Source organism: Eptatretus burgeri, chromosome 5, assembly GCF_056783735.1.
Source record: "Eptatretus burgeri isolate ZD-2024b chromosome 5, Ebu_testis_v1, whole genome shotgun sequence".
Classification (NCBI taxonomy): Eukaryota; Metazoa; Chordata; class Myxini; order Myxiniformes; family Myxinidae; genus Eptatretus; species Eptatretus burgeri.
In genome coordinates this window covers 17396302-17415208 of record NC_140965.1, presented here as the reverse complement: position 1 = coordinate 17415208, position 18907 = coordinate 17396302, and the positions used below count along the sequence as shown (strand labels likewise).

Below are 18907 nucleotides of genomic sequence, written 5' to 3'. Positions count from 1 at the left end.
CCAATTACATCAATCATTCCCCACCGGTACAAAATGTGTCGCACACATTTTCTACCTCATATTCTGAGCCTCCAAGTGTGCTGCACCTGGAGGTTGGCCTAGCAGTGTTCCCATTTGAACCACCAGCTCATGGTGTCAGGAACTCCGGTTCAAATCCACATACAGTGGCTTCGTCCATCGTCTACTCATATTCTTGTAATTCACATAAGAGTACACTGATGTCTCCTCATGTCTTTGTCCTACCTCGGATATATGAATGAGCTTCTCCACCCACGAACCTTATATCACTGTATAAAAAGGTAAAATACCACCTCCATATATTGTACTGCATTCATTGTACCACATTCAACAAACAGCTCAATTGAACCAAACTTGTTCTTTTACATCAGGTCGAGGAGATGAAGTAATGGTGACCCCTTTGGCATTAGCAGGCATGTGAGTGACATGATCTGGATTTTAAAGGGAGAATTTTCCATTGACGGAGAAAGACATTGAAAGAGAAGTCAGGCCGAGGTGCCAAACCTCGACTGGGACCCGAATGACTGGGTAAAAGCAGATTGTGCCGATGGATTCAGGACGAAAGACCTGTGAGTGAAACAAGTATGGTGAACTGGTGGTGGTTGCTCCGGTGATGGTCAGGTATTTCACCAAATGAATGTTTCTTCGGCCCTTTTTTGTCTTCACACGAAGCGAGACGTCACCCTCGGACGCCGGGAGAAGGGTGTCTCGTGAAGTCGACTGGAAAGACTTGGGGAAACGGGAGACACCAGAGTATATGGACTGGTGACTGCAAAGATGCCACAGAAAAAGAGGTTCCAATCCTCCGAGGAATCTCGTGGTGTTGGCCAGCTGCAATCACTCTCCCTTCACCGTCGGTACCTTCCGCTGTTGTGCGGTTTGCCTTGTCGCCGGCGACGCCATTACTCTGTCCTCTCTCACTTCTGGGTGTGCTCTGGCTTTCAAAAGGAATTAGCCACTGTGGCTAATCCAGGTTTAGAATGATTAGCCACAGGAGAAAGGAAATAGCTACATATTTTATTCAAAAGTTTTTTTTTTTTGCAATATGAAATAATAAGTTGATTTTAAGGCGGATGTGTGAGTTTGATGGGTGAGGTTGGTTGGATGAGTGAGTTGGATTGTTCAGATTGGTTGGATGAGTGAGTTTGACGTGTGAGATTAGTTGAATGAACGACCATCAGGGGAGGTGGTGATTGTGAGGGATGGTGGTGGTGGTGATGGTGTGTGTGTGTGTGTGTGTGTGTGTGTGTGTGTGTGTGTGTGTGTGTGTGTGTGTGTGTGGGGGGGGGTGGGGTATGGTCGTTGTGCCTTTAGTAGGTGGTAGTGGGGGATGGGGATGGTTGTGGACCAGGATTGGACCAACCTCATGCCAGTCAAACTCACTCATCCAACCAATCTCACCCAACAACTTCACTCATCCAACCAATCTCACACATCAAACTCACACTTCCAACCAATGTCACACATCAAAGTCACACTTCCAACCAATGTCACACATCAAACTCACTCATCCAACCAATCTCACACATCAAACTCACTCATCCAACCAATGTCACACATCAAACTCACTCATCCAACCAATGTCACACATCAAACTCACTCATCCAACCAATGTCACACATCAAACTCACTCATCCAACCAATCTCACACATCAAACTCACTCATCCAACCAATCTCACACATCAAACTCACACTTCCAACCAATGTCACACATCAAACTCACACTTCCAACCAATCTCACCCATCAAACTCACTCATCCAACCAATCTCACCCATCAAACTCACTCATACAACCAATCTCACCCATCAACTTCACTCATACAACCAATCTCACCCATCAACTTCACTCATACAACCAATCTCACCCATCAACTTCACTCATACAACCAATCTCACCCATCAACTTCACTCATCCAATCAATCTCACCCATCAACTTCACTCATCCAACCAATGTCACACATCAAACTCACTCATCCAAACAAACTCTTTCATCCAAACAAACTCGTCCTACTACAGGTACTACCACGGATTGTGTCAAAACTCACCCGGCAACCACTGACCCAACGAAGCATGTAGCGCCGAATCATTCTGGAAATTTTTTTTTTTTTTTAATTAAAATAAAATTTTGAGACGAGAATCATGGGAATCATGCGTAATTTCGGTCGATTTTTTTTTTTACTCGAAACTAGTTTAAAACTACTAAAGTTAGTACATATAAGCTTGTACAAAATCACGCGTGATTCCGGTAATCAAAACATACAAAATGGCGGCCGTCTCAACGAAGGTTGAATTCTGTGCTAAAATCACCCAAAATTCGTCTAAAACTGGTAAAAAAAAAAAACCCACTAAAACATGGATGAGCCACAGTGGCTAATGGGTGGTTTAAAATATTAGCCACAGGTAAGGGGATCCAGCACGTGCTGGATCCTTTCTCATTCTCAGTGCCTTTATACCGATGGTTATCCTGAAGTGTTAGTACAGGCCATGGAGTGGAGATTATCTCTTTGTGAACTGCCTGTGGTTTTTGTTCTGCTGGTGTGAATGTATTTTGTGGAATCTTTCACTCAATATCCACCCTGGGGATATTCGAGGATTGTGTTGTTGCTTTTCAAAGACCTTGGATTTTCCACAACAACTGCTCAACATGAACTGTCCAGTGACTGGTCACCTGATGCCATGTTAGTGTTGTTGTGAACCATGTCCTGAGATCCACTAACTTGTTTGTTTTTCATTAATTGGTTTTATACCTGGTATTTATTGTCAGTGATGTTTAACTTATTATTGTCGCCGATCTCATTTCGCTGTTGGGAGACCGGAATTGGGGAGCATTAAAATCCATGGCTTGGGAACCCCTTTATGTACACTTCATATTTCCAACTCCGTCACAACTTGAGAAAAGAATAAAATGTTATAAATATGATTAATTCGTGTTGGTTAATGTTATCGAAACCGTTTTGGTTTAGCTCTTTTGATGGGACAAAGCAGTCTGTCATTGGTTTATCCCAATGTCTGTGACTCTGCTCAATACAGCTTCTCAAGATAAGACAAATGAAGAAAAAAAAAAAACAAAGCTTCTGGAACATTCTTAGAGTTACCTGAAAGTTTATCCTGCTTTGTAATCATCACAATAAGGTGCCTGCAGTTTAATGTCACCCTGCTGGATGCCTTTGTTGACATTGACAGGCTGCTGATGTCATTCCGGGGGCAGCCTTGGGACAGGTTGTACCGAGGGCTGAACCAATGAGAGACAACATTGTGATTGTCCTTGCAGTGGGGGTTCTAAGGTGGGACTTTCTGTGACTTTGGAGAAGTTTATATTCAGGGTTAAGGAGTTTAATCCCACCTGGCAGGCAGGCAGGAAGACTGTGCTGTCGAAACCCGAGACTGTGTCCATGCAGCTACTGCAGTGAATCGTTCGTCGAGATGAATATCAACGCAGCAAAAGCACAACAGTGCTGTTTGGCTTTTTTTGTTTGGGTCGACTTTGTACTTTCACTTGGATTTGTTGAAGTAAAAGCTTGTAAAAATGGGGCTCTGAGTAAACTTACACTTCTGCATCTCCACTTAAAATGATTTGTGATTGATTGGGCCTCAATCCATCCATGGTAACTTATATCATACCCCTCCAAGTTAAAGGTCAAGGTCAAATTTTGTTCAAAAAAAACAAACAACACTTATTTAGTGTTGCTTGCACATCATTGCTCAGCTTTGCCGATACGGAACCTCAAAGACTGCTTGGCCTTCCAAGATGTTTTTGCATCAAAAGAGTGTATCTGCACTGAGGATGTGCATCTGATTAATTGATTCGTGTCCTCGACCTACTTTTTGGGATTGTGACCCAATGAACAAAAAACACACTTTTGATCACAACTTGAATAATTTTCGTCCGATTTTCATGATGTGAGTTTTATGGATAGATTATAGATGGAGACACATTTTCTTCATTTAAACTCTATCCCTAAATGTTGAAGGTCAAGGTCATATGGTAGTCCAAAAAAAAAAATGCCATCATTGATTGGATCGCAGGCCAAGGGTAAGTCGCAGGCGATCACCAAGGGAAAGCCTTCACCAGTCGGGGGAGGCATACCCTTGGCGATTGCTTTATGTTCGCAGATATATAGTTTCCATAGTTTTTCAAACAAGGTTCACAAAAGAGTAAAAGCTCACTTTCAAAGCTGCACATTCCATTTTTCCTCATTCTCATACAAACATGGGTAAAATACAGGGCTCTCGGCCTTACAGATACAAATGACAAGGTCATCTAACTTTGGCATGAAGACTTTTAAACAATAGTAAATGCTTTTCCTCAAGGATAACACAACTCCTGCCACTGCCAGACAAACACATTGGAAGCATTTCTTTGTTGCGTTTCACCGAGGCGACTAATGACATGAGCCATTCAAGGACCACAGTTTCAAACTATGGGGATCATCAACTTGGACCTGGTATTTGATAAAAGCAGCTTTCTTACAAATGGAGCAGAAAAAGAGGATGTATATTGTTTACCCCAGGTAGCGTCTTCATGTTGTGTAGAGCATTCTGAGCATCCAGTGCAGCTTTTCTGGTGTAGAACGTAACAAAACAGCAGCCTGCGGTGAGCAACACACATCCAGGAATGGACACTCAATGTGAGCAAAATAAACCCTACAACAGGCTCACGGATGATAATTATGACATTGGCAGAAATGCTTTAACACCAGGCGAGTTACTTACTCAACAATTACTAAGACTCATGTTTGATGTATGCATCACTTAAAAATAAAGAAAGACACCACAACCGAATGGACAAGCCATCATTGAACCCTGAACACCATGTACCATCTACTGCAGAAATTTGGATGACCACCAGGAGAAATCAGTGTTACTTTTCCACTCCATGTTGCTCTGCTCGAGAGTGAAACTCAATACCGACGTACAGACAGATGTTTATAAATGTATGCTCATCAATCAAAAAGGAAGAATGTTCCTTTTTCTTAGTCTTCTTATTGTTATTGTAACTATTATGTCTATATGAAGGGGCTGACAGGATGGCCCACAAGTACGCATACTCGCCTCTAGGCTGTCGAGCCTGGGTTTGAATCCCAACTCAGCTATAAACTGTCATCCTAGTATTTCACAGGAAGGGCGATTCATCAATAAGTGTGCCATCCTTCGGATGGATGTTAAATGGGCGGCCCATCCACTAGCATTCTTTGGTGGACGGTAAAGATCCCACGGTGCCCTTCACGAAGAGTCGGAGAGCTATCACCGGCACCACGGCCAAATTATAAATTCCTGCCCCAAGCAGCAGAGTCCTTGCCCTCACCATCAGTGGCACAGCCGAACCCTCAACCAATGATGCCACCCCGCAGCATTGTGCCACATAAGAACAAAGAAGAACTATATAGAGGACCAGGTCTTGCTGGAATCGACTGGCCAGACCTGACGTTCAACTATGACAAGAATTTGTGATTTGTTCAGGGTGCTCGTGATAATTTGCCGACTCTTCACAAGACAACGTGGGATGTTTAAAATCCAGCAATGACCAATGCGGACTGATCGGTCCTCCGGTGTAACGCCCATCCAACGAATGGAGCAAGCTTGATGGCTCGCCCTGCAGGAAAACAACATGGTGACGGTTTATATAGCTGGATCAATATTTGAGCCCTGGCTGGAGGTGAGTACACATACCTCTAAGCTATCCTGCCAGCCCTAGTGAAGAGAGAACCAATGGAGGGGAATGAAACGAGCAGCCTGTGTCGGCGTTCCATGGAGATCAAGACTTCCAGCTGCAAATTGTGGCCAAAAGGGCTGCACCACGAACAGCACAGTTACATCGTTTCACAGATATCAACTACACGTTCATATTAGCTGTGGCACAGTGTGAGGAACACTATAACATGTAATTTGTGCCGACAAGTCCTCATTATGTTGTGCATTGCATTATTCTTCAAATGCACGGTGCAATGTTTTTTCAGGTTGGCTCTGTGCGCTTCTTGGGTGGTGCAGAATGAAAGCTTGGTGTGAGTTGGTGGTAAAATAAAACAAGCAGGAATAAAACAAAGGAACTTCAAAATCCAAGTAGGAAACGCCAACAAGACGGTCTGATTGGTCTCCACACACAGGGCATTACCACGAACCACAACTTAAAAGGGACAGTGCGCAACGGTCATGTGGATTTCAAAATGTTTGTTGTAAAAGTCCCTTTTTAAACATAAGTCCGCTCATTAAAGATAACGTGATGATTTCAAAATACCTTCCTCACATGTATGTTATACATCAGGATACCTGGGGGGTGGTGTTCCTTCAGCAACTGGTTTGCTTGATTCAAAGCACTCAAGAAAACACTCTAACGGAACAGAGCGCCAGCACCGCTTAACAACATCTTGATTGTTGGAGTACCATGTGGAACACCAACATTGTGGTACTCGAACAGATGCTGCCCGGGCAGTTTTACTCAATTCTCTTGGGACAACAACTTCCCCAAAACAAATTCATTGTGTTAGCAGCGGCTACAGAGTACGAGGAAGAGGGAAAGGAAGAGGCCCCTGTCAAGCATATCTATGGACTCCTACCACTCACACTGTGCATGTTTTAATTACATGTTTTTGTAGGTCTTGAAGAATCCACTATAAACGGATGAGTTGTGTTCATTGGGTGGTTGCTAGACTACCGTTATTCTCAGGTTTTCCGTCTGTCTGTATGTATGTATGTAATGGGCAGCTCTGGAGGCCAGAGGAGTCAACCGATTTTGATGAAACTTGACCGGAAGTTCATACCAGGATCTAGTTGTATGCTTTTGAGCACCGTTGCTATGGATGCCATCATTGCCAAGCAACGAGACTTTGAAATTTTTGAAAAATCCCCCAAAAAATAAAAAATATATCGAAAATCAGAAAGAGTGGCTTCAGCGCTTTTATGTGCAATATAATCAATCTCTTTGTCAAAAATATTTCACCCCGATCTGTCAAAAACTGTATGACTAGCATGCAATTATATAGCGACCACCCATGTCGCCTACCGGCTTGTCAGTGTGTGTGTGTGTGTGTGTGTGTGTGTGTGTGTGTGTGTGTGTGTGTGTGTGTGTGTGTGTGTGTGTGTGTGTGTGTCCACTGTTTCTCTCGACAACCACTGGTCCGATCTAATTGAAACTGGCCAGGTATATTGCTGGGGACCTGAGTATGTGCCTTTTCAAGGTTTGATATTAATCGGACAACTGGTTCCCAAGTTATGGCCATTTATTACCAAACCAATGACAGGACACGTTGCTGCGTAGGCGTGGCCGTTGGGGAAGAGATCCTCAGTTACCGATGACAGGACACGTTGCTTGGCGTTTTGCACCCACAGTATCTATCTTCTATCTATAATTCCAGCAATCTCTGTTTGTTTGCCTTTTCAAGGTTTGAAATTAATCGGACAAGTGGTTCCCAAGTTATGGCCAAGTGAGAGCGCGTTCCCCATTACGGGTTACAACGTACGGACTTCCGGATAGTGATGACTTAATGTATTCTAATAATTTCTCGATTTCTTATGCGCATTTATAGATAAACACAATGCCCCAATCCAGTCGTCGTTCACGAGAGCGAAGGAACGGCCTGTGTGTTTGTTTGAAAGTTTTTTCTTTTTGTAAGTACGGTCACGCACGTATGGCCACACATGTACGGGCACGCAAGAGCGAAGGAACGGCTTGTGTGGTTGTTGTTTCTGGCACGTGGTTTGAAAGTTTTTTTAATTATTATTATTTTTTTGCACGTATCGGCCCACACTAGTAATAATAATACTAACAACAATAAGAACAGTCGTATCATTTGGCAATATAATAACGAACACTATAATCTTCACCCTGGCCCAAGCACATGTGGGCTTGGTGAAAAGGCAAGCTAATGCTCAAAGCAGTACGGCAGGTAGATATGCAACAGGGCCATGAAGACCAATGAAAATTTTGTCCAACGGACCAATGGGTCACGAGTTAGGATGAAAAGTATAAGTAAAAATTAAAGTATGAAATGCAAGCTTCGATAACGTTACGAGTACACATAACAAGGGTATGCCTCTGAGCATTTCTTAAGTTGTAATATGTTTTTTGAATTATATTACAACAGCCATTTTTGCTCACATAATGAAGCACATCTCTTGATCACTTGTTCTGCTGGCCGAGCGGCTCGTCGAGTGGCTTTCAAAGCAATTAATACGGAACGACTGGCTTGGAAAGCGATGGCAAGCTCTTTCCGAATGGAACACACACCTGGTCAAGGTGACCGTGAGTTGTTCTATCATATGAGTGTGTAACTCTGACGGGCAACAAATCCAAAGCTTTAAAACATACACATACAAGGATGTTTTTCTCTCCCTCATGATGCCACAACAACCCAAGCCACCCATCTTGAATTGAACACAATTATCCTTTTCACCCACTCTCCAAAAAAGCTTTCAAACAGAAAAAGATCCCTGGAAGTGTAAACACTTAGGCGAATTTACATTTATGTTAACACCAAAGAGAATGAAATGCTTTGGATGAAGCTTTCTAAGGTTCGGGTTTGCATGAAAATCAGTAAAAACTTGAACAAACTCGATCCCACACCATCGCAAATCTCCATGCCTCCCACATAAAGAAAACTTGAAAGATGGCAAAAGGTTCATCAGGAATGACCCAATATCAAATTGATTTTAATCATGTTCTTTCCCGTTTTGACCTCTTTTACCCCAAGTCCCCACCACCTACCCTCCCTCCTCCGGTGCATGAACCAGGGGGCTAATGCAAAAAAAAAAAAAAACATTACAACTTTTATGTATTCCCCCAATGTTGATGCAAATACAAAGCTTCATTTTAAAAAAAGGTTTAAGATGTGTCCGTAATTGCATCTTTCGGTATTTGACCCTTTGACCCCACCCAAGGGGGTGGATCAAAAAAAAATGACACTGCTCTTGTGCCTTCTTGCCATGTGGTGATCATAACCACCAAGTTTTGTTAATTTCTACCCAAGTGTTTCGGAAAAAAAAAAATAGCGTGACAGTCGGATGGACAGACAGACTGCCAGGCAAACAGACATACACTTAGGTAGACAGATGGAGCCGATTACAATATCAAAAACCATGGGGATAACGAGTCTTGGAAGACTAAAAAGCACACGAGAACCGCACGGTCCTCCAACACCATATGCTTGTTAACTCCTGCGTTAAACGGCAGAAAAGATGTTCATTTGTCCATTTTGTGCTAACCCCTCAGTGCCTCTTCTGAAATGCATGTGGGACTGTGCCTCAATCCATAACCCTTTTCAATATCAGGACCAACGGGGAAGCAACGGCCTACGAAGCTTTCACGTTGTTTGCGCATTATCAGTTGTGATATAACCGTAACATGTGATGTCAAAATTGTTTGCAGAGTGCATGAAAGTTGTTGGGAATGGACTCGTGGGCTACAACAGAAGGTGAATGTGATGAATATCATCCGGAATAGTTTCAGCCTGGTTGGATCCGGTTTGGAAGAAATGTGTTGCGTTCTACGTTCGAGCACTCACCACGGCTCTGCGGAGGCTTTTGAGTGCGGTCTCGTACGATGTTGATCTCATAGACGTGGCCGAACTGTTCGAAGAGCTCTCGTAAGTCCTTCTCACTCCACGAGCGAGGCACCTGGCCCACAAACATCTTTATGGCATCCAGGTCTGGTTGGCCACCTGGTTCCAGCGTGCCATTCAGCCCAACAGCCTCACTGTGACTGGAATCCCAGCACAAAGGATGACAGGATCAGAGGAGACATAGACGAAGGTGACAAGGTAAGAATAGACGTGGAAATTCAATTCAATGTTTAAAAACAAATAGAAATTTTACATGTCCAAAGAAGATAAAAGCTACATGGAATTACTAAATTTCACCAAATAAAATTGTCCTTAAAAATACTTCACAGGGTCAAAGTATATGTGGACAAAGGTGATATGGTCAGAGGACACACATGGAGGAAGATGACAGGGTGAGAGTGCACTTGGACTGAGTTGAGAGGATAAGTGTACAGAAGGATAAGGAGAAAAGAATGTTCTTTGACATGGACAAAGGGAAATGGTTGCACAGACCTGTGGATAAAGAGACGACGGTGTGCATACACACAAATAAAAGGGGAGAGGGTGAGCAAAAGCTTAAAATGATTGCTGTATTATTACTATAATACAGCACACTCTCATGACTAGATGCTTCAAACACACCATTTAATCAACTCTCTGGACACACCGATCCCTCCATTGTCGATATGCCAGGTTATAAGGAAGGTTGTACGGTGGTCGAATGGCTCATGGAGGAGCTGCAACGAGGACCATTCTTGAAGTCTTTGACTCAGTTTCAAACTGATGACCTCTCAGACTTAAAGCAACTGTTCAGGTCGTTTTATGCACCCATTGATACAGGTCAGGTGAAACTATAAAATGCAGTAAACAACATAGTTGTTCATATATTACAGATGTGTAGACAATAGTAAATTATTACCCTGTCACCTTTGAATGGTGATACATATATTACAAACAAGTACGCGTGAAGGGCAAGTTGGGTCAATCTGTAAGTTAATGCCCTTGTGAGTGAGTAGGAGGATAAAACAATGGTTATGGTCAAGTTTTTAAAGGTTGTAAAAGGATTATATGGAAAATAAATTTCATTAAAACTTCCGCGAAAGACTTCCGTGGAAGAATTAATTTGGAAGTTGTAAAATAATAAAGCGATTTGATGAAAATTGACTGTACACGTCAGGTCACTTCCACGCTGACTATTCAAACTGTAAGGTACTGATACCTTACCCACAGGAGGAGGAGGAGGAGGAGGAGGCAACACCTCAGGGGTAAGTGAGGATAAACAGGGGAAATCAAAATCGTTAACCAGCGTGCACGAACTTAAAAGCGGGGTTAAGCAATTGGTTCACTTTGTCTGTCTGTCCACAAAAGTCAGTTTATGATCGATTAACAACTTGATTCCAATTAAATGTTATATTTTCAGTAACAATAGGAACATGAATCAGAAAACGAACAAGTAATCCAGCAGCATTTTGGCTCTGAATCCATCCCAATCACGCATGCGCAGCGAGGAGTGAGATAATTGTTTCTATCTGTATGGAAGTCAAATAAAATTGAAAATCATTCCAAACAGAGAAGTGACCGTTTTTAAGGATGTTATAAAGGACACAAACAACAGGCATGTAGAACTAATGTACATGTTAAATAAGGCGGTGACCTGGCGTTGGCTTAGCGGTTCGGGTGGTGGCTTGGGATTCCAGAGCGGTTAGGGTGGTGGCTTGGGATCCTAGGGTCCTGAGTTTGAGTCCTGTTGGCTGCTGAATTAACACCAGGGGGTTGACTCAGCCTGTCATCCTTCTGAGGTCGGTGAAATGAGCACCACTGGACCGGTAATGGGGCCACTGCGTCAATGGCATCGCTGCACCCTCAACTAATGATGCAACCAGCAGCCAAAAGGCTGTACATGAAGCGAAGGGAAATGACGCCTTGTAAAAGAAGCTGCATCAACAGCGGTTAACTACTAAATTATTTTTTCTTCAACCTTTAAAATCTTTATTTTCTTTCAGTTTAATTATATACTTGAACACTGTGGAACACAAATCACATTTTTGGCACTTTCAAAATCCTTGAGTTTAGCAGTACTTGGACAAAATATGATGGCATTTTGCATAATCTCAACCAATCAAATTAGCTGATAGCAGACCACACCCATGTCGTTTTTTTTCTTCTCAAGACCGCACAGGTTACATGTTGTGTCCTAGTAAATGCTGATGTAATCTTGGACATGAGAGAGCGCTTGTGAAGGGGGCAGAGGAAGGAGCTGCAAAGAGAATATGGCAGTGATGGAGAAAAACTTGGTCATTGCATTACTGTGGTCTGGATCTGATTCCTTACAAACACAACAGTGAGGTGTTCAATGATTTGATTCACTCTCGAGTTTGTATCAGAGAGCAAATGTCAAACCCAACAGATACCTTACATTTCCTTTGAATATAGTCCATTAAACTAACTGTTCCTTCCACTTCCAAGATCAATGCAGAGATATGTGAAGGCATACAGGTCCATCCATCCATTGGGACCATACTCTGTGCAGAGCGTTGTTGCTGCTGAAGCAGTCTCCTTGGCTATCGGACACAATCCTGAACAGGTTGCCACTCCGACACAGGATACCAGCAAGCTGGTACTCATTTTGCCGACCTCGGAAGGATGACAGGCAGAGTCAACCCCATCTGGTATTAATTCAACAGCTGAGTGGGATTTGAAATCAGGATCCTAGGATCTCAAGCACACCACCCGAACCATTAAGCCAACACAAGGCACGCATGCAGGTGCCTGTTGGTAAATGATGCATGTCAGCACCACTCCATTACCCTCAACCTGGAGTCCTAGATCCTCCCAGAATAATGAGAATGCAGAGAGAGGGAGAGGGAGAGGGAGAGGGAGAGGGAGAAGATGGAGATAATGAGAGGAGAAAATGAGAGATAGAAGAGACAAGTCTAGAGACGGTGATGGTTCACGAGCAATGTACACGGTTCGCCTTTTTTATTTTTTGACTTTCGAGGGGACGCCACGGGCAAACTGGTGGGAATCGGGAAAAATGTAAATGATGACAGTTGTAGGACTCGAAGAGCACTACTTGCAAACTGGTTGAAACGGGGCAAAGCTCCAGGGATCTGTGGCATCCATGCTGAACTTCTCAAGGCTGATGGAAATGCTGTACTCGTGTCGTTGCATACAGTTCTGTGCTCTGCCTGGAACACAGGCATCATCCCAACTGACTGGAAGAGGGGCCTTGTTGTTCCTCTCTGGAAAGGGAAGGCTGATCGTCAAGACTGCAACAACTACCGAGGGGTGATGCTGCTCTCAGTGCCAGGCAAGGTCTTTGCTCGGATAATTCTTAATAGGGTTCGCCACCATCTGCTTGAGCACCAGAGTCCAGAGCAGTCAGGCTTTACATCAAAGAGGTCAACGATTGACCGTATCCTTGCTCTTCGTGTCCTCACCGAACGCAGACGAGAGTTTCGGCAGGGGCTGCTTGCAGCCTATGTTGATCTCTGTAAAGCGTTCGATTCAGTGAATCGGGATGTCCTCTGGAGGATTCTTGGTCTTCGTGGGGTGCCACCAAAACTGATCGTCTGATTTCTGAACTCTACTCTGGTACTGAGAGTGCTGTGAAGTGTGGTGGTACCATCTCTGACTTATTTCCAGTTGTTACTGGAGTTCATCAGGGGTGTGTACTGGCCCCCCCCCCACACTTTTCAGCACTTGTATGGACTGGATTTTAGGGAGGATGTCGGAGAGATCAAGCTGCGGTGCATCGTTTGGGAATGTCAAGATCTCGGACCTTGATTTTGCAGATGAAGCAGTCATCTTTGCGGAGACTTTAGACATCCTCTTGAGGGCCCTCGAGGTGCTGAATGAGGAGTCGGAGCCGCTGGGATTACGGGTTTCTTGGGTCAAAACTGAGATTCAGGCTTTCGGTGACATCTTGGATGTTGCTGTCCTGTCTGTGTCTGTTTGTGGTGAGGATGTTGAGGTCGTGGAGAGATTCACTTACCTTGGCAGTGATATATATTCATGTCTCTGCTGGCTGTGAGTCAGAGGTCAATAGACGTCTGGGTCGGGCCTGGGGAGTCATGGATTCACTGGATCATGGGGTGTGGCGCTGCCGGTACCTGTGAAGGAGGATGAAAGTCTGAGTCGTCAGGTCCTTGGTACTTCCAGTCTTGCTCTATGGATGCGAGACTTGGACTCTGACCAGGGATCTAAGATGGAGACTTAATTGCTTTGGTAGCAGGTCTCTTCGGAGAATCCTTGGCTATCGCTGGTCGGATTTTGTATCCAACGAGCGGTTGCTGAGAGAGACTCGGATGAGATTTGTTACCTGCATAGTCCGTGAGCGTCAGTTGCAGCTGTATGGACATGTGGCTCGTTTTCCTGACGCTGATCCTGCTCACCAGATTCTCTCAGGGAGGGAGTCTCATGAGTGGAGGAGGCCAGTGGGCCGACCACGTGCCTCGTGGTTGCAGCAGGTTGACCATCATCTCAAGGAGATGGGGATGGGCCTGGCATCTGCCTGGGGGATGGCCAGACGGAGGCCCCTGGAGTACCGGCGGAAAGTGGACGCAGTGACGCGCTGTTCTGGCACATGCTCCCATACCTGACCTGACCTGACCACTTGCATACCAACTTTCATTTGAAAGTTGAAAACCCTAGGAGCTCGATGCCCAATTTATTAATTTTTTTGATATTTTCTAAGTTCGTGACCTTGTGACTTTGACCTTGGGACGAAAATGAAAAGTCGAGCTCCGTGGGGCTATGCAGGTGCCATTGGGCTAACCAAATACCAAAACCCCTGCCAGATTCGACAAACCCCTTCGGAGAAGATGCAACTTGAAATTGGCTACCCCCTAAAAACACAATTCGCAATTTTCTAAGTTTGTGACCTTGTGGCCTTGACCTTGGGACGAAAATGAAAAATCGAGCTCTGTGGGGCTATGCAGGTGCCATTGGGCTAACCAAATACTGAAACCCCTTCCAGATGACAAATCCCTCAGAGAAGAAATTTTTTATGTCAAAATTCGCAATTTTCTAAGTGTGTGACCTTGTGGCCTTGACCTTGGGATGAAAATGAAAAATCGAGCTCCGTGGGGCTATGCAGGTGCCATTGGGCTAACCATATATGGAAACCCCTGTCAGATTCGACAAACCCCCTCGGACAAGATGCAAATTGAAATCGGCTAACCCCTAAAAACACATTTTTTTGGGGCGTGGCTCCGCCCATAATGGGCGCACCACACCCATTTTCACGGAAACACAACTAGATCATGATATAAACCTCCCACCAAAATTTCATCAGGATCGGATCAAAACCCACGGAGCTATGCTCGGGACAGACAGACAGACAGACAGACAGACAGAGACAGACAGACAGACAGACAGACACACAACAACGAATATAGTGGTCACTTATTTTTTTCGTGAAAATATTTTTTCGTGAACCAATTACACATTGAAAGACATGCTGCAAACCAGAAGTTAAATTCCAACCGATCATCTGATATTTTACACCGGGCACTGTTGACACACCAATACTCCTCAAAGGACCACAGCTGACTGGACAGAGAGTGATTAGAGAGTTCCACTTTAATTCGGCTTAAACAAAGCTTCAAACGTAACTTACACATCCGTGCTACACTCCGTGCATATGATTTTGTGTAGGTGCCTTCCTCCTCTTATCAAGCGTTAACTTAGCCTGGGCTATAAGAAAATTCCCAAATATAATGCTTGGCGGTTAGAAGAGCCACGAAGAGCATTATTACGTCACAAGAGGAGCACTCGGCAGAGTGCAAACCTCCACCAGGCTGAACAGTTTACATTTTGTACCCCACTGAAAGGCCGGACCTGCCTCCTCACCATCACCAAAACCTAATCGGCTTGTTCTCGTCACCGACCAACACATCCACCAAGTTTTGTCTAAATGCGTTCACAACCATGTGAAATATCATGATATATATATCGTTTTTGGCCCCACCCTCTCAATTGTGAGGAATCACTTTTTTAAATTAAAAAAATTCTCATATCCGGATCCTGATTTGGATCTTCACCAAAATCTAATCAATTCATCCTTGTCACGCACTCAACATGTCCACCAAGCTCCGTCCTCAAGGTTTTGAGATATCATGCTAAATATAATTTTTAGCCCCATCCATCCATCAGGAACATACTCTGTGCAGAGCGTTGGTGCTACCTAAGCAGTCTCCTTGGCTATTGGGCACAATCCTGGACGGGTCGCCACTCCGACAGAGAATATCAGCAAGCTGGCACGATGGAGAATGGCTTTGGAGGCCAACTTGGAAATGTGCTTTGCCCAAGAAAAGATCATGGCTGAAAGTCAGACACAAAAATTTTAATGACTGAACCTCTTCAAGAGGGTTGTGAAGAAAGTAGCTGGAAGGGTTTGGAAGATGGTCCTTTTGGAAAGACAGTGTGAGAATGTGAGATTTGTCAGCATTGAAAGACATAGTCCAAGTATTTGACAAGCTCAGGATTCCATCAAGGTCTGCAGAGAGGGAAGAGGCTGTTGCCTAGCTATCTGAAGGATGATGCATGTTACGGCAGAGGGTGGAATATCCAGCAAAGAGATAAAAATTTTCCAGAGTCAGAAAGATCGTTGATGAAGATCATGAATAGGATGCAGCCCAGAACACTGCCTTGGGGAACTCCAGCCATGACATGGAGATGAAAGGATCCCGTGTAGAGCCACGTGTTGGCTACGATAGTAGAGGAAGTCAGGAAAGCATGTGTAGAGGTGGCCTTAGATGCCACAGGCAGAGAGTTTGGAGAACAATGCGAAGTGCCAGACCGTATTGAATGCTCAAAATATATTGTGGCGGTTCTGTAAAATCGCATTCCTCCAAGGCAATGGCACACAGCATACAGTGCCGCAAAGATAGTTATTTCAATAGTACATGTCCATTTAGCCCTTTCCATATGTCTAGTGGGAAAATGGAAAAGATGCTTTATGTCAGACTCTTTCAGGTAGGTCTTCAATCCTCAATCTTTGCACCTCTTCCACTCTTTTGCCCTACTTTGTGTCTCTCACACGAAACACGCAAGCAAGCATGCATGCAAACCAAGAACGCTGGAAGGAAGTAAACAAAGCGCACCACAAGCGCCTCATTTCCATCTGCACGAAATTTTACATTCAAAACTGCACGCCGATTCTCAACTACAGTCTCACATTCAATATGCTCACCGCACTGCTACTCACTCACCACAACCACTCCACACGACTACCAAAAATACCCACAACAGCTTACGTTTACATTTTCATTACAATCGCGACTGTCATAGACAAACCTCTCCCTCCCTGCTGGGACGACATCGTCACAAGCAATTTCCACCTCTTTCCAACAATGCCACATTACAATCTCTTCGCTGCGAACACCACAGCATATTCCTACTTCTCTGCAACCACCGCAACTGCCACTTATTCAGCACTTACTGCAGCCTCGAGGGATGCTTTGTCTGGTGTTGGCTTAATGGTTAGGGTGGTGGGCTTGGGATCCGATGATCCTGAGTTCAAATCCCACTCAGCTGTTGCATTAATAGCAGGTGGGGTTGACTCTGCCTGTCATCCTTCCAAGGTTGGCAAATGAGTGCCAGCTTGCTGGTATCCTGTGTCGGAGTGGCGACCCATCCAGGAATGTGTCCAATAGCCAAGGAGACTGCTTAGGCAGCACCAATGCTCTGCACAGAGTATGGTTCCAATGGATGGATTGAGGGATGCTGGGAAGACAAGGGTCGAGTTATTACGGGGCATAACTCGGAGCATGAACGTGTGCTGGAGCTCGTTTGAGGACATACTGGTGGCACAGGGATTTCCCTAAATTACCACATTTGAATGGAGGTCAGTGCACGTTCAGGACCAGAGAGCAGCTCCAAAAACCTTGGCTCCATGTTAATATCAGAGTTCAGACGCATGGGCATGTCGGCGAGTGAATGGGCCATTTTTCACGTTTGGGGCCTGGCGGGGAATGGCTACAACTGCTATGGACCAATGGGAAAGATCAAATTCACCAAGAGCTCCATTTGATCCGATTCTTGGCTCTTACCCTCCGATCCGATTCTTGGCTCCTACTGCATCTGAGCCCAGGGCTTATAAAACTAAAAAAACTCAGCTTAGCTTCAGTCAGAATCGCCATGAGGGAGAACTCGCAGGAGTCAGAATCACCAGGAAGGAGAACTCGCAGGTGTCAGAATCGCCAAGAGGGAGAACTCACAGGTGTCAGAATCACTAGGCGGGAGAACTTGTCAGAGTCAGAATTGCTGGGGCAGAACTCGCAGGTGAGAGAACTCACCAGATGCCAGAGCTCACCAGACACGAGATTGCAGCAGACATCAGACCTCGTCAGGAAAACAGGCGGTGCAAGGAGGGCAAGCTTCGGCGCTGAGCAAGAGGTGCCCCGGGTCAGCATGTTCAAACACAGGATCATGAGTCACTGCTACGAACTGGGAACTCTTCTTATTCTATCGACGCTCAGTGAGGCTGCATCCTGCAGCAACACTTACACATACAGATTTTCACACTATTACGTTAGGGTCTTTTCTCTTTCGTATCTTTCTTCTACCATGCATCTCTCATCTACTGTGGACGCACAAGAGCAATCGACACGGGCGAGCCCGACCATTAATGTTATTTTCAGAGCGAACCCAAGAGCGAACTCAAGAGTTAACCGTACTGACTTGCACCTCACATTCCACGCTGCACCCCATATTGCATTACACTCACACCTCTCACTCCCACACCCTAGACATGCTCAGTAATTCTCCCTCTTCCCTTTTCCTTAGCGTTTTGGGTTGCGCAGGTCCGCCGACCATGCCAGGTATTGAGAGGTCATTCATCCTCAACTCACCAGATGCCATAGCTCGATAGACACGAGATTGCAGCAGACTTCAGACCTCGCCGAAAATGACACTGAACTGATGGTCTGTGGGTGCTATCTCTAATTTTCATTAGGTTTGTGTGTGTGTGTGTTCCTCACTTTTGTTAAATAAATGTGCCTGTTAGAAATGTACCCAGCTCATTCTTGTATTTTCCTCCATTGGTCTAGCAGGGTCCATACCTTAGCTGAGCCAGGACATTATTCCTCAAAATCTGCTTAATAGCCGCTACGTACTTGGAAGCTCTGTTCGGCTGCACCCGATATGGTAAGTGCTTAAGTAACGCAAGTACGCATCAAGGACGTGATTCCCCGATAAGGCGATCACGTGTTCCGAAGTAAACGGTTGTCAGATGGAGGACCCTGGGTCACGTGGTCAAGTTAGTGGCATTCACGGTTAATTAGCAACCTGCTGCAACACAAAGTTATTCGTGTGAGATGGCCTGCAATTCCTGGTGAGTCCAGACAGCCC

The 18907-nt window shown here is 44.8% G+C and overlaps 1 protein-coding gene across 1 annotated transcript in view; it reads right to left on the bottom strand.

Annotated features, from left to right (window-relative positions):
• Nucleotides 1–18907, bottom strand: part of LOC147025936 (CUGBP Elav-like family member 1) — a 216415-nt gene that overhangs the window by 158880 nt on the left and 38628 nt on the right. The window contains exons 2-3 of the mRNA XM_085880853.1: nucleotides 9518–9714; nucleotides 4527–4609 (exon numbers count right to left, since the gene is read on the bottom strand). Coding sequence (XP_085736979.1) covers nucleotides 4527–4609; nucleotides 9518–9714 — 280 coding nt within the window. The remainder of the gene's footprint in view (nucleotides 1–4526; nucleotides 4610–9517; nucleotides 9715–18907) is intronic.